The following is a 16,114-nucleotide window of genomic DNA, read 5'->3' as shown; positions in this document are numbered from 1 at the left end:
CTTCTTTTCTTCAAGGACCGCTTTTCAGAGCAGAGAAGCCCAGTGGCACCACTGAGCTGAAATTAGCAGATAATAGGCAATTTCAAAACTGGGGCACTGACACCAGTGTGCCGGTCACTCCCTGTTCCCTACCAGCTTTCATGTAAATGGACGTCGAAAAGAGGATGCTGCTGCATTTAATACAGAGGATTGCTCAGTGTTCTTGGTCAGATTTCAACCTTAGTTCTCTTTGGTATTCACTGGTCAAGCTCTGAAGTTAGGGGTTTGTGATAGTGCAAGAAAACCTGTGCCCTGTCTTTTGGTGGAGAAGGCCTGAACTGGCACAACTACCCCATGAAGATCCTGATCACCATCTCGATCTCTTTCCTGCACACTGGGCAAGGTGATCTCTTCTTCTTCAGCATCTTCGCACACTTGAAACAGGCCACAAGGTGAGCAGTCCTTCCATGGACGATATTCCCATCCCGTGGTCTGTGATGGCATATGAAGCAGGGATTCAGTAATTTTTTAATACTCTCTAAAGACTGTATTTCTTCCTCCTTTTTACGCTCAGTGAAATGCAACAGGGACTCCTTGCTTCCACATTTTTGTGCCAAATCCAAAGACTCAATAGAGCTGCAGGGGTCTACGTGTGGTTTGTTTTCTACCACATACAGGTCTTTGGGTTGGCCAGCCGGAGCTGAAATAGTCCTTCGGCAGTCCGGGACGTCTATCCCTTCACCATCATTTTTGTTTTGCATAGCACCGATGTTGGACAGAGAGAGAGAATGAGCCAGTTTGGGGCAATCTGAGTACCAGTCCTTCCGCAGGGCCCAGCAGCGGTAGCAGTACCGTTTGCCTGGGGAGTTAAACTTCTTGCATTTGGTGCACTGCCAGCAGTCCTGAGGAAGGATGGAGGCACACAAAATCAGCAGCGAGTTAGTGTATTCCTGTGTTCGACTCATTTCCTCTACACAGGGACATCCCCATTTGTCAAGCATGCACAGTCTAGAAAATTACTCTGAACAATTTTGGTGCCATCAGCTGCACAAGAGCATCATGACATGTTTTTGCTGACTTACAAGAAACCCTCAAAAGGCAGCCTGCGGGGCTGGGGAGAAAACCAGGACAGATCAAAGAATGCAAATTTGATGTCCCTTGGTATCTATCATGAGGGAATTTAGAAGAGGAACAGGGTAGTGGGGAGGGGTGACAACCCAGTAATTGCTGCTTATTCTGTCTTTCCACCTTGTTTTTTCATTTAAGCAGGGAAAAGAGCTGTGGTCTGTTCTTCGAGAGGCACTGCAAGGGCAAAGCCATCACACCAGCAGGTACGCAGGCTCTCCTCTGACAAAGGCCAGACAAACATCTCAGAAAAATGGGCTGAGAGGAGAAGCAGATTCTCTCCTCATCCCAGAGACCACCAAAAAAACAGTGACAGTTTCAGTGCTGGCCTGGACACCCAGGACTCAGTGACCCTGATCCTGCCAGAAATTTCTGCTAACAAGTGTGTGTTTTCAGTATGAGCACTTCAGTGATGACCAAGGGCCTGCTCTGGCTTGCTGAACCTCTGCCAAGGACTATACTCCAGATTTCCTTTCAGAGGAACCAGAATTAACCTGACTAAAACATGCATGGATATTGTTAATGCTAATTTCATAGAGCATTCGACTAACCATGCTGGGAACTGAGGGCCTGATCTTCGTTCACTTCCTGGGCGTGTGAAGGGACAAGTTAAACCAGGAGTGAAAAGCCAGCGTCTGACTCGACATTATCCAAGGGACGAACGATGTAGAACGAGGAGCCCCATCTCCTAGCCAACCCCCTCCTAGCTAGAGAACATAGAAATCCTTTCGCACTGCCACAAAAAGTGGCTGAAATCACCTCAGTTCCAGGACAGCTCTGTGGCTGGGAGAGACCCTTGGTGCCCTTGGACAGGGCGGGTTGGAGCACTCATGGGCTGCCAGTGCTCAGTACCTACCTCAGAAGCAGCTTCTGTGTCTGTGTCATCACTTAAGCACTGAGAGTCCTCAAAGTCAAGGGAAGGCGCATCCTCGGTCACCTGGAAGGAGTGGAAATGTTGTTCAGATATCTAACAATCTAATCTCGTCTCTATTTCTGATGTGTCTGGCACTGTGCACCAAAACTACAATGACTACATAATCGCCATGATAATTAAGTAATTTCTGTGTACGTTTTATGTAGGATACTCCAGAGCACTGGTAACCATTGCTGAGCTGGTTTACAGCCGTATTTGCCTGCGGTCAACTTGTACCTCTCTGATGCCCATGAGAATCACAGAAATACAAATACATACACACCTGAGAGGTCCTGCTGATTTCCATGGATGAAACCTTGAACTCTATCCTTTTAACGGACACGTGATTAGTGACCCGTGACCAATCTCACCACCACCTCAGCCCGCAGGCTCGGGCCAGCCCATCTCACACTGCGTGCTAACACAGCGTAAGCTGAGATTTTCCTCTCCAAGTCTTTTCATTTATTAGTCTTGCAAGCTAATTAAAAATTAGTAACATTGCTGGTAGAGTTTTCATTAATTTCCAATTAATTTTGTGCCTTGAAAATACATGTATTTAAACAAAAGCCTGAGCATATTGACTACACAGGAAAGCTACCACCCTGTGTATGGAACTGAGACAGCATTGTCTCAACACAGCTTAAACTCCAGACAGTTATAGATCGAGCTCCTCCAAAACCAGCACGGCACCATGAATCAATGAAACAAGGACAACCAGTGGAACACACACACTGCGGCTGTTTGAAAAGGTACCTTTTTGTCACCTTCTTTCACCTCCTCGCAGTCAGCTGTTTCCACCTTGACTGCAGCGCTGCTCTGATCTGACGGGCATTCGTTGAGGAACCACAAGTCATCAGTAGTATCCGAAACAACGGCAGTGTCTGCGTCCTGTTGGAAAAGAACCAGGAGAGACCACTCAGAGCTCAGGTGAGCAGCAGCAGGAGCAGCAGCACCACAGCCACAGCAAATGCCTCTCCCCTCTTCCTCACTAACAGCATTCTCAGCCCTGGACAGCTTCTCCAGTCACCCCCGGGGAGAGACAAAGACACCCCTTTCCACAAGCAGCCCTGTGCTCAGTCCCCTCGCTAGCCAGCCGTACAGCAGCTGGCCACCACGCTACAGCCATCTGCACCGTGTCACAGCTTCCAACCCAGGAGAGGGGAACTCCTGAAACACAACTGATGCTTTGGAGTGCAGCAGGACCTCCCCTGGCTGAAGGCAGCCTTCAGAGAGCACCTGGTTTGTGTAAGAACACTAAAGGTAACCAACCACCTGATGTGAAAGGCTGGGACAGGAACACACAAGAGAGAGGCTGAAAATCCTGGAGTGGGAAGGGGAAAGAAAGAACAAGAATATTTTATTTACTTGGAACCCAAAAGAAGAGAGGAGAGTACAGCACACCTCTTTAAAATGGCTACACACCTGGTTAGTCTGAATATCTGTTGATCCATTACTTCTGGACTTGTAATTGCTTCTGAGGTTGCCTAAAAACCACCATGGAAGACCAGCTACATCCCATTCCTCAAACACTAGGTCCAGTTTAGGCTTCTTGCTTTTAGAGAGGTTTTCTATTAAGTCTTTGTCTGTAAGAGCCAAGTAGAATCTAAGTCATGCCACACCTACATTATTTAAGAGACTAGCAGAGAAAAATTTGGGCCCATCCAACTGCAGAAATCTTTCTTGCTCCTTCTTACCGCCAGTTACTGCTAAGAGCTTTGGGCTTTGCTGAAGCATTCTGGGATGTCAGATCCACCACATATCTGTACTCGTGTATCTACCCAAGTGAACCTGCCAAAATAGTCACTGCCCAGCCAGCAGAGAAGCATCCCAGTGCTCCCAGTGTCTCTATAAGAGGACAGATTCTCTGCAGCTTTACCTCACTGTTAAGATCCAGTACAGAAACACAAGCGCTTCTTTCATAGCTCTAACCAAGTCAATCCTGAGCGATTTCTTGAGTAACTTGAGATGCCGAAAGAACCGGTTTGAATTTAGTTCAAATTAGTGATGGGAGCTGCTGAACTCCCAAACCAGGCTCCAAGTAGGAAACAGGAGGTAAGAATCCATCCTCCAGAACTCCTCACTTCAGCCTGTGTGGTTCAGTCTGGGAACCTAAACTCAGCAGTCTGAATTTCAAGATAACCTTGAATCTCTCTTCAGTGCCAAGTTTCAAAGACACAGACAAGGACCATCTCTACCTCTTTAGTACATGCAGCCAGGAGAGTATCTACTGCTCTCATCTGATCCGGAAATACCCACACTTGCACAGAAGATTTGGTTTTACAAAATAGGTTCCTTGATATGAGAACGGAGAGTAGAAAACCAGGCAAATTGCTTCTGTAACAGCAGAAATCCATGAGTGAACCGTCAAGAAATCCCCAGCCATTAAAACAAAGGAAATGTCTGAATATGAAGGAGCTGTATTACACTTAAGCTGGGTAGAAAATTCCTGCCCTTGTTACTCAGCTCCTGATTGGTCTGGGGGTACAGACTGCAGACAGCTCAGGCTGTGTTCTATATAACCAAAGCAGAGAGTCCCTTGGGGAGATAAATAGACACAAGTAAAATTTCAGTGTTTAGAATACCTTTCGGCAAGGTCTGTGAAATGCCACAGCGTTGTTTAATGACAGAAGTGCTTTTGGGGCTTAACCTGCCATTTTACTCAAAGCGTGTGTGTATTTATGAGACTGAATAACCAAGCTAGAAAACCCGCCTGTCATAAATACCTCTGGCAAACATTTGCAGTTCTCTCAATCTTTAGCATAAAACAATGGTTTTTAAAGATTGTATTCCACAACAGGGTTTTATTAGTCTCCTAACACCATTTTGGTGCCGCAGAGCTCAGTGTGTCGCTCTGGAGCAGGACCAAACCCCTTGTGTAACTGCAGAAGAGCCGGCACTCACCTTCAGAGTTCTCACACTGTTGCTCCGAGGTAGACAAAGCAGAAGCGTTGCTCTCCCCCACCGTGATGCCGGTGTCGGAACCTTCCTGCTGGCTACACTGTGTGAAGGAAGGAAAAAACAGTGTTAGTGCATCAGAGCTTACAGGGACAAGGGGATGTAGCACTTCCATTCCGAGTCACCAGCTGCAGTACCAGGCCAAGAAGTTATGAAGAGAAAGAAAAGTTTCTGAACAAAACCTACACGCTATTAACCCTTTAAGAAGGCTAAAGCATCTGCAATCGGCACAAACAATATACTTGCAACCTAGGAAAAACCTTAAGATTGGTAAAAGTCCAAAAGTTATCATCCGTAATGCAGTAATTCTGTGATCTTTGTGACCCTCTGGCCCCCAATGTGAACAGACACCTCTCAGAGCAGACTACCTTAATCCCCAAATACACCTGGAAACAAGTTTGAACGTGCAAAGATTTTTCCTAGGTTTCAGATTCTGCCTGAAAGCTTCTGAAAACAATCCTACCAACCACAAAACTTGTTCACACATTTTAGAAAGCTTTATTATTTGGCAATTCCTACTCAGAGAAGGGATGGGAGAGAGGAGGGGGAAAGATATGAAAAGACAGAGCACGCTGGAGGAACCGAGGACTAGAAGTGCTACACCCCAGAGAAACGCGCTCAGAGACTGGTACTCTGTTAGGAGAACAGAGAAGGGTCACTCTGTCCCTGCTCTGTGGACTCCAAGAACTTTTCAGGAAGGTGAGGACCTGGCAGCCAAGCAGCACAAAGTTCTGGCAGTCCACCATGCACAGGTACAGAGAAGGGGCACTCTGTACAACAACAGAAACCACCAGGCAGTGGGTTTACCTTCAGCTGGTCTTGGCTTGGCTTATCGACGCTCTGTTCCTTTGCCAGATTCTGTGCAGCATCTAGATGGCAGGTAAAACAAAAGAAAAAACCTTCCCTGGTAATAACCATTCTCACAACACAGAGAGGCTTCAGCAAGCAACCAACGAGCCAGGCTTGGCAGACCTCTAAGAAACCCTTTCAGAGAACAGAGCCCTTCCATCCTTCCTTCCAGAGCTGTCCAGTTCCTGGAGAGGCATTACTCCAGTATTCCCTCGGCTTTGCTGGGTACATATGGAGGCATTAGCCTACGGAATAGAGAGTCTCTGCCTCCCAGAAGATGAAGCTTGATGAAAACTCTCAGCATGTAGGAAAAATTGAAAAACTATTCTTTTTCCTCCAGGCTGTCCTGCCATGGCAAGCTCTGGGCCCTTTACGCAGAAACCCAGAGCACCAGCAGAGTGTGGGGATGCTCACTTGAAAGTGGATCAAATACTGAAGAGGTAAACAGAGAAGAGAAAGATTTTCATAAATAACTGAGGACACCATCTCTTTCAGCTTCAGCCGAGACAGGAAAACCCCCTTTCTTAAAGGGTTTATTCTTAAAGGGTTCTTTCTTAAAGGGTGGCGTGAAGAACAATGACTAGACTAAAGAAGGGAAAATTCCAGGCACAGCAAGCCCTTTCCTGGGCAACTCTGTACACAACATCCATAACACAATTTAATCCAGATGATTAAGCTGGCCCCAAGAATTAATTAAAAGGCCAACCTAAATAGCACAAGTAATCAAATTAACGGAAATCTTTCTCCATAACAGAGAGCAGTGGTGAGGAAGGCTACCCTTGGAACAGTATGACTTGCTAGAGAACAGAAGATGCAAGGATGGCTCCTGCTTGCTCCCCGTTCAGTTTAGAAGAGAAATTCCCAGCTGAAGCCAGGCAGACGTGAACAGTCTGAGTCACACCACGAACCGCGGCAGATAACAAAGACACTGAAAATTGCTGCTATAGGCAGAGACTACAAAATGACAGGGCTCCATCCCATAGTCTTTGCATTAGTTCAGCTTTCCTTTCTTCCCTTTCATCACCCTACAGCTTCTGCAGTCTCTGATTAATTAATACCTGAAGGGAAAGAGAGGCCAATTGGCCACCATCGCTTTGGCTCTGCAGGGGCATTCGAAGAGGTGAAGACTGACACTTCTACTACTTTATAAATAATGCAAACTAGCCTTAAACACTGCAAAAAGACACTCCCTTAGTGGAAGGCTCCCTTTTTTGCAGCATGTACTAGAGAAAATGTCCTTACAGTGAGGTATCCCTAAAACCACCTCACGTGAGTCACAGTTAGAGCGAAAGCTGGCCATGGACACCGCCTGGGAACCGGCGTTATGTAGGAGCCTAGCCTTATCAGGAGGGGCTGCAGTTGCTTTTCTCTCCACGAGTGCGCTTCAAAGAGTCATCCCCCTTTGCATTCATCACGGTCTGGTCTGCCAAGCTTGTTTCGTTTTATACTCACGCACACACGCACACAGACACGGTGATCATCTCCCGGAAGGAACAGCGTTTCCTTTGGCAGGTTTAAAAATAGTTACACCATGACCGCAACCTCCACGCACACACAGCCACACGCACATGCAGCCACAGGCACACAGCCACGTGCACACTGAGTGGAAGGGGACGGGGATGCAGAGGAGAGCGTTTCGCTGGGATCCTTCGCTCTCCACGTGCACGGCCTACGGGAAGAGGCCGGGGCATCGCCAGTGAGGGAAAGGGCACTCGCACAGTTATTCTGTCAGTAACGTGTTTAGGCAAGAGTCCACTTAGGAAGATTCTTCTATATAGAGAAAGGAGAGGGACCTCAGGGGCACCAATACATGGCTCAAAATAGAGGACTGAGCAGTTTAGGGCCATTTTTTCTCAGTTTCTACATTTACACAAGCTTTTATGCATGTGTGCAAAACCAGGTTAAGCCCTTATGAAGAACTAAGTCCATACTATCTGCTTAGAGACCCCAGGAAGTACGGCACAAGACTCCACCACTCCCCCGGTGCAGCTCCCTCGTGATTGCACACTTGTAGTTTCATCAGAAGGGGTTTTTTAAATGAAGATCACCAGCCGTACAATGGGAACTGGCTGCGGGGAAGCCATCAGCTAAGATTAACTTAAGAATGTGGTTTAGTTTATGACTGGAGGACTTTTCATGTAGATAGATTTGATTTCTCTTATGAGCTGGGAAAGCAACAGTGACCTTTAAAGGTTCAAGTGCTTGATTAAAGTCCAGAGCTCTCTGGCTGGGTTTCCAGCGCTCTTATATTCAGTCTCAAGAGTACGAAAGCATAAAACAAGGTGAGAATGAGAAGGCGCAGTGTGCCATGAAACTGAGAAAAGACTGAGAAATCAATAATGATTTGGATGGGATTCTTCAGCCACGGTGATTTGTACATCCCCCGTATTTAGCTCTGTCAGCGTGCCTCCAGACAGAGCGGGTCTGCTCCAAGGTTTGGCTGCTGGTTACGGGCAGCCACGTTACTCAGCTACCTGATTTCATATCACAGAAAAGACACGTGCTCAAAGAGATTGTCTTGTCCAAGCCTTCAGTAGCAGTTTGTTTCAACTTCAGCAACATTTCTCCTCTCTGAATATCGTTACTTACCCAAGTCACATCAACACTATATTGAATATACTTGCCCACACTGTGACAAACCTACCTGCCATTGCAGCAGAAGTCAGGTTCCGTTTCAACATGTCATAGACTGGGCTGCGGGGAAGAAGGCGACAGTTGAGCACACTCACAAAACCAAAGAGCGTTACTCTGTTAAACCAGGGACAGAAATTCTCTTTCATTATACAGAAAAACTGGAAATTGCAGTGGGTCTTTCTTCCACTCCTAAAGCTTGCTCCAGAGCAGCCTAGCTCAGGCCTTAACTGAAGGGTGCAGATTTTCACTGAAGTGGGAGATCAAGGGCCTGAAAAGGTGCAGAAATAAAAGGGAGAAAAAATGTCACCTCAAGCAGCTCACTGCCCGGACCATTCAGAAGGGGCTCTTCAGAACAGTGGGGAGCTCAACTCCAACTTGTTAAATGCATTACCAGTAAGTTAGTGAGCAGGGGCCTTGGCATTCACAGAGGTTTATGTGACAGTGAACAGAAACAGTGACACCAAGAGCCTCCCGTCTCAGCAACCTCTAGAATAAAACATACGTTAAAGGTGACCTTGCCTACCTTGGATCTTTTACGGAGAAGCTCTCCAGCCCCAGCAGTTCTCCCAGCTGATCTCCTCCGCAGTAGACCATGTGTTGCTGTCTTTTGTCATAGAGCTGTCTCATCATGATATACTGTCCCAGGTAATGCATAACCTGTGCACACACAACACACCATTAGCTGTGTCTGCAGCTGAATCCAAACCACTGGAGACCCTGGAAATCTGCTTTACTTTATGATCCTTCCTGCTGCCCCACACAGTGGGAGCCCAGAAGTACCTGCAGCTTCTGCAATTCCTCCAAGGCGAGTTAGGCTTTACCACATTGCTATACGGATTGGAACTAATAACCCTTGACAAGACTGAAAACTGAGTCAAAGGTGGACAGACAGCAGCCTGCCAGCCCACATTAAACTGAAACGCAGTGTGGGTGATAACTCTTTTATCTGGGCAGTCTCCCTCAGCGAGAGCTGCAGATGGAGGCTGCTGCTGTTCAGCTCAGAGTACAGAAGAGAAGGTAATGGGCACCGGGGAGGCCAAAGGGGCCTCCAGATGAAAGAATAAGCTGTCACTGAAGGATGACCACATTTACAGTGCTGGCCCTCAGGACACAGTTGGGAGGTGCAAAGCAAGTGCATTAGTATGACAAAGGATGGAGAGGAAACATCCTCTGAGAGCTGGGGGATGCTGCCAGCTTCACTCAGAGCCCAAGAGGAGAAAGCCAAGTGCATTAAGCACAACATCAGCAGGTTCCACCCGCCATTACCCACCAAACTGACCCTCCTCAATAAAAGAGCCACCAAAAAGCAGCTAACAGTACTCCACACCCCGACTTACCAGAGTTAAAATGTTAATCTATACAAGTCACCTGCATTTAATACTCAACTCTCCCCATTTAAACCATTCAATTTGTTTTCACAAAACTTTTTAGAAGCTAAATAAGTTATTTAAATGCATAAGTGTTTAAAATAAGTCACAGGGCTCTGCAGGAATATTTGACACATTCATAATGAAAAACTGCTGCAGTTAATTCTTTGCAGACAGGATACTCTTGTAAATCACAGGCAGTGTCATTTTTTTAATCTTGTACACATATTGCATTTTAATTGCAAAACACATGACTGCATGACAGGGTCTCAGCTTTAGCTGACAAGTCATTTCAAAGGGAAGTTAAAAATATCAGCTGGAATCCAATTTTTAGGGCTCTCAAGCACTGAGCAGAGAGAGAACAGAACCTCCTCCACTCTCTCAGGACTGCAGCTATCCCAGCTCTCCCTTCTCTAAAGAGGTTCCTGATTTTCCAGGAAAAATAATTTTTCTTTAATGTTTCACACTCCTATCCCAGTTCGTCCGGGGGCTCTCAAGACAATTTGTGATCAATCAAATCACTGCAGCCCTATGGGTAAGGTATCCCTATTTTTGCAGAGATGGTTTCAAAGTACAGGAAAATGAACAGAAGAGCCACCTCCCACACAGCCAGGGACAGGTACAGCATCGGTCCCTACAAACTGAGCTCACCTCTTTCAGCGTGAAGGTTTCACCTTGGGCACCTGCAGCTTGCAAAATCTTCAGAAGTGGCAGTTTGGGTCGCACCTGCCAACAAAAAGCAGAGTTTTGTTTGAATGACACAAAGCAGTGCTCTGAGGAGAGAAAGCTCCTCGTCCTGGCACCACACAGCAGCTCATGAACCCAAGCTGCCCAAGTAAACCTGTGCAAGACTGTCCCCAAGCACAAAGCTGACAATCACGGTGTGAGAGGGAGGTCGTGGTGAGAGGGAGGTCATGGTGTGAGCTGGAGGGGAAATGCCGCTTGCCTCAGGCACAACTGCTGAAGGCTGGTTTCTTTTTTAGCAGTACTCTGCATAGACAGATGCTTACAAAGGAGTCAGAAGGACTGGAAATCAGCAATCATTCTGACTCAAGTGCAAGACAAAGAGAAAAAGCCACAGGAATTTGGGCAGCCAGCTCTAAAGGCTTTAATCACTCACACTGTCTCATTACCTTGGGTACCACTCATCCCATAGGGAAGATTGGAACTCAGACCCTTGGTATGGAGTCCAGGGCAGTGACTAACCAAACTACTGAGTCATACATCTAGGAGCGATGACAGTGCATTCAGGCTGCCACTTCCACCAGCAGCATGTCTGTTCTCCATCAGTGCAGGGAACAAATTGGGTGAGCTCTGTACAGGCCTTAGGAGTATGTGACTATTACGATCCACGAACAGCCTCATAAAACTAAGGCTGCATTAGACAGAAGGTGTCGTTCATTAACAGCAAGGATCAGGACCTGCATTTCTGTGGATCTCAGCCACCAACCAAAATCTTTATTGTGCAAAACATAAAGCGCTCTGGGAACGACGCAAGTGCTCCACAATGCCTTTAGGTTTCTCCCACCCACCCGAGTGGCTTTGAGGAGCAGGTGAGACAGATGATGCTATATAAAACAGCAGCAAGTTTTAAATAGCTATTCCCTCCTACACTGCTACTTCACCTACTCCACAAGCATGTTAACAATTCCTAGGAGAGTGCCACCACGTGAGCCGATGCCTTGTATTCTCTCAACACGCCAGGAGCCCCCGCTGTTCCCCGAATGCTACACAATGGTGTACAATATTGTATCCAAATGCGCTGCCCATGCTGAATCTCTTCCTCCGTTCTCCTCAGCTATCAGATGCTAATACAGCAAAATGTCTCAACCTGTCGCAGGACAGAAGGCCCAGTCCTCAGCACAGGGAGCTCATTGCTGTTGTCTCTACAGGTGTGACAAGGTTTATCCTCTCCAGGTGTGAAATGTGTGTGAGGTAGAAAAGGTTCACCTGCCAGTGCTGGGTGGGCTCACCTGTGGCTCACCCCCACCCCTCCTTCCAGCCTATATAAACACAGCTGCATCCTGCTCTTCTCTTCCCCAGGAGCAGAGCCTGCTTGCAGCCCTGCAGCATCTCCTCAGGAGACAGTCCAAGCTGGGGCACTGCTTTCCTGCACAAGGTAGGGCAGCAGGTTCTGGTCACTTGTTGTGGCTGTAATGTCATTGTGAAGTACATTTTCTGTCTCAGACAGAACAGCTCATGTCCAGCCCCAGCCTCCTTCCCCAGAACAGCTTTTCCACTAGGAAAAAGCTCAGCACAACTCAAAGAAGTGCTTGTGTAAGCACATGGTTTTTAATAAGATGACATTATGTGTTTGCATTCATTCATTTCTCTAATGACCGCTCTCAAATGGGTTTTGAAGTAACTTCTTATACATCTCTTTCTGATTAAAGAAGCACCATAGTTAGCATGTTCATTTTAAAAGGGGCCCTTAGCTCCCAGCACAGCCCAAGTGGAAGTGTTTATCCCACACTGCCTGGGACACTGAGGGTTCACAATCAATATTTTGCTACTAGTACCAGAAACTATTTACTTTTTTTTTCATGCAGAGTGAATTGAATAAATAAGCACATAAATCAATTCTGCCCAGGATTTGGCTGTGTTTCAAGGCTTCTAAATTTAGCCTCAAATGGGAAGCTCTCAACTTCCTGTCAGTTTATTTCCACTCCTGCCACATCCACCCATATTGTGAAGATGCTTTTCACACTGAATTGGCTCTGGAGGGTTGGATGCCTGTCTTGGAGAAACCCTTTCTGATTTTTAGACCAGATTTCTACTGTTACTCCTCGCAAATTCCTCTTTGACTGACTGTTAACGTGGTCTTGAGCCATACTGGAACAACAAACCTGCTGCCTTGGCTTGCAGCTACAACTACATTTTGTTCCGGGGACACTCTAGGAATAGTTGATAAAGGGAGTGCTACATGCTCAATACTCCCCTAAGCTGACCCCACAAGAGGCAAGGGGATGCATTACTGACCAGTCAAAGCTCTGGTACACCTCGGAGGCCAGTGCTAGGAGGAAATGCTGCACGTGGAATACTTCAAGTACAGGTCCAGCACAAAAATAAGCATCATCTCGTGTGGCCTGTTTTAGCTGCTTTTTCCTCTCCTCTTTTAAAATGTTCATAAATCCTTAATGTGATAGTGAAAGCTAACACAGCTCCTCAGGATAAAAGCTCTTCTCCATTAGGCTAAATTCTTCTTACTTGAATGTACTCAGGAGAGCTTTGATTTGATGGAAGAACTCACTGCTGTAGTGAGGAGGAAGCAGCAAAGGCAAGTGGGAGAGATAATTACCTGGTTAACTTGTCCGAGAGTGATTCTGCAGGTGCTCTCAGCTGCTGGATGCTGGGCAGAGCTTGAAGATGTCATTGTGGCAGCGAGTAGCTGTTTACAGCAGAAACCTGCAAATGAGAAGGTTCGTGTACCAGTTAAGCTGAGAAACATGGGCTGGAGTTTAACCACTTCCACTTCTTAGAAGCTTCAGGAAACCAACGTTTAAAATCGGCCCTCCGTGCATACCATAACTGGCTGCTGTGTCATGCTGATGTCACTGTGCCCCTCACCTGCTCTGCCTGAACTGACCTGCTTCGTCCTACCCAAGCTGCACCCAGCTCCCAGTGCCTGACAAACAGCCCCATGACAGCAACTGGGAGAGATCCGCTGTGGCACTGGGGATGCTTTGGCTCTGTACTCTGGCACAGCATGGTGAGGAATTTGGGGGGCTGCCAGTCTCCATCAGGCTGTTGACAAACTATTAACATGGTGAAATCCCCGAGTCAGAGATGGGCAAATGGGTGAGTCACATCTGACCACCTTGGAAATCTTCACGAGCATTTCAGCAACCCCCAGATAGCCCAGAAGTAGCAGCCAGTGCTGATGCCAACGATTAACACACTTCTGAGAGCTGAAAATCTGCTGAAGCTGCTGCAGCCTTCATCCCAGTGTGTAAATGAGGAGTTCCACCGGCTTTTACTGGTGAAATGACCCCTTCCTGGAAAGGACAAAGGGGAAGCCCTGCAGCTATGTGCCTTTGACAAGCTCTATCAGTTTCGGGACCCACCCAAAGCAGGAGCATCTGTAATGACTCATGTTCACAGCACAATCCAGTTCACCTCCCACAACAGGTTTGAAATCCTCTTCCTATTTAAAGCAAAAGGACAGTGTAAATTAGCCACTGGAAAAAAAAAAGAAAGGAATGTGAACCTGCTGGAGAAGGAACTTAAGTCTAAAAATGCTGGTGCCTGAATTTCCCCACAGAGCTGCAGCTGTGGCCAAGTTTTTACTGTCTGGAAGAAGTGTCGACTTTTAACCCACACAGCAGGTTAAACTAGGTTTGAAAATGCAAAGCCAACAACTTCCAAAGCAATATCTAAATCATTTCACAGGAATTTCCAGATAAGAGTACATGTGCTTGTTACTGTGTCAGTTATGAGGAATGTGAGCCAGTAGGATGAGCTACATTAAACAGTAAATATTGGCAAAATAACCAGACTTATGCCTGAGGAATTAACCAAACATTTTAGCTGTAGACAAAACCTGAACATCTTCTCTAGGAGCCATACAGAAACCTCAACAACGTCAAAAATCTGAACTTTAGCATCAATTCCAGTTACCACTGGTAACCATTCCACCCCTCCCCTGCCCCATCTATTAACAAGGACTTAAAATGACTTTTAGAGGCTTCTGATAGTTCTTACAGCATTACATTTCTCTGAAGTAAAGCACTAGCAGGAATAAATTCATCCCCAAAGATCAAACATCTCTCTAAACATTTAGGAAAGTTGCAGTGCATCAGAAGATTGGAAAATAACATTGATAGCGACCAGCTCGAGGTAGCAACTCAAAAAGTGACTTGCAACAGCTAAAGCCAATTCTGTGGTTATCAGCATCTTTAAATAAAAGTTTCTACCTGATAATGCCAAGCACAAGCTGCCCGCAGAATGCTTTTCACTTCCCAAGCCAAGCTGCACGCTGTCCTGGCTGCAAACTCACCGACCTTGAACTTCTCTGCTACAGGGAGTATCTCCAGGAAGGGCCAGTCCCTTTGCTCCTGCCAAGGGCAGCCTGGTGTCCTGGGGCAGGGAGAACTCCAGCTCCCCCGGGATGCCTTTCCCAGCTCTGCCCCTCCTAGCCGGGCTCCTGGTCCTGCTGCTGAGGCTCCGGGCTCTGAGTCGCTCTTTCAAAAACCGCTCCTGCCTCCACCCCAGCTGGTCAGAGGGGGAGGCACCGAATGCATCAGCTTCTGATAAGAGTGTGAAAAACAGCCAAACTGGGAGCAAACAGTGGGCTCCTCTGCCACCCCTGTGTTAAGAGGTCCTTCAGTTTCAGTACTGGGTTTATCAGCAAAAGGCAGGTGAGTCAGTGCCTCGTCTCCAGTCTTCACGCATCAGCTGTATTCTTAGTAAGTTTGATTCTTAGTACTGACTTCCTTCAACCAGAAATGAATCTCAGGATTACCGAGTGCTGCCTTCCTGCACGTGCGAGCTCTAAAACACATCCAGGCTGCAGACAGCCACCAGGCATCGTCGTGCCCAGACAAAATCTCTGTGTTCCCACCCTCTGTCCACAGCCTAGCCACAAACTCAAGCGGCAGAAGCTCCTGGAGAACTGAGAAGCTTCTTGCTTGCTGTGAGCTCTATTTCCCTTCTTGCTCACTGTTTCCTCTGCAACTCTTATCTCCCCACCTATTTTATGACAAATATTTTACCCCACAACCCTGGAAGTGTCTAATTTTCAGCCAACTGAATGAAGCACCGGTAAACTTACTGCTGTTCCCTCTGTGGAAGCTGCACATCTAGGAAAATTACAGCAGACCCGAGTAATGACTCGGAGGAAACCATGAATCACAGCGCAGTCACCAACTAACTATTTTTTCCCTCTTTATATGGTCATGAACGCTACAGGAACAAGCCGTCTGCCCGTTTTGTGAGTAAGGTTCCTCTCCTAAACCAGAACCCTCTAGACCAGCTGCAGACGCCAGCTGGAGAAGGAAGATCTACAGACCAGAGGAGAGCGTGAGCAGAAGGTGCACAGCCTTGTCCTGACAGCAGTGGCTGAAAAGCTGAAGCTAGACTTCTAATCCAGTGTTTGGTTTAAAGTCTCCTTTTAAGAAAAGAACACAAGTTTCTAACTTCTGTGCAAAGTGGAAGGACAGCAGGGAGCATAACCCAGATGTTTCTGTTGGTGTAACAATGGGTTAAGGGCTGACATTTAAGTCCTGTCCTCAGTTTCTCATGCTCTCAAATAAAGCAAAACTCCTACCAAAAGCCAAGGGTCAGTGTCGTGTAG

The 16,114-nt window shown here is 46.9% G+C and overlaps 1 protein-coding gene across 1 annotated transcript; it reads right to left on the bottom strand.

The window, feature by feature from the left end:
- Positions 1-326: 326 nt before the first annotated feature.
- MDM4 (MDM4, p53 regulator) lies at positions 327-13,195 on the bottom strand. The gene is made up of 10 exons (XM_010133148.1): positions 13,121-13,195; positions 10,474-10,548; positions 8,979-9,112; positions 8,466-8,515; positions 5,780-5,841; positions 4,919-5,015; positions 3,440-3,600; positions 2,771-2,905; positions 1,961-2,041; positions 327-881 (listed from the first exon to the last, which is right to left on the bottom strand). Exons 1-10 carry the CDS (start codon positions 13,193-13,195, stop codon positions 327-329), a joined length of 1,425 nt encoding a protein of 474 aa, XP_010131450.1.
- Between the last annotated feature and the right edge of the window lie 2,919 nt (positions 13,196-16,114).

This window comes from Buceros rhinoceros, unplaced genomic scaffold (genome assembly GCF_000710305.1).
Source record: "Buceros rhinoceros silvestris isolate BGI_N320 unplaced genomic scaffold, ASM71030v1 scaffold44273, whole genome shotgun sequence".
In the NCBI taxonomy this organism is placed as follows: Eukaryota; Metazoa; Chordata; class Aves; order Bucerotiformes; family Bucerotidae; genus Buceros; species Buceros rhinoceros.
The sequence above is the reverse complement of the archived record's forward strand: the minus strand, read 5'-3'. Positions and strand labels throughout refer to the sequence as shown.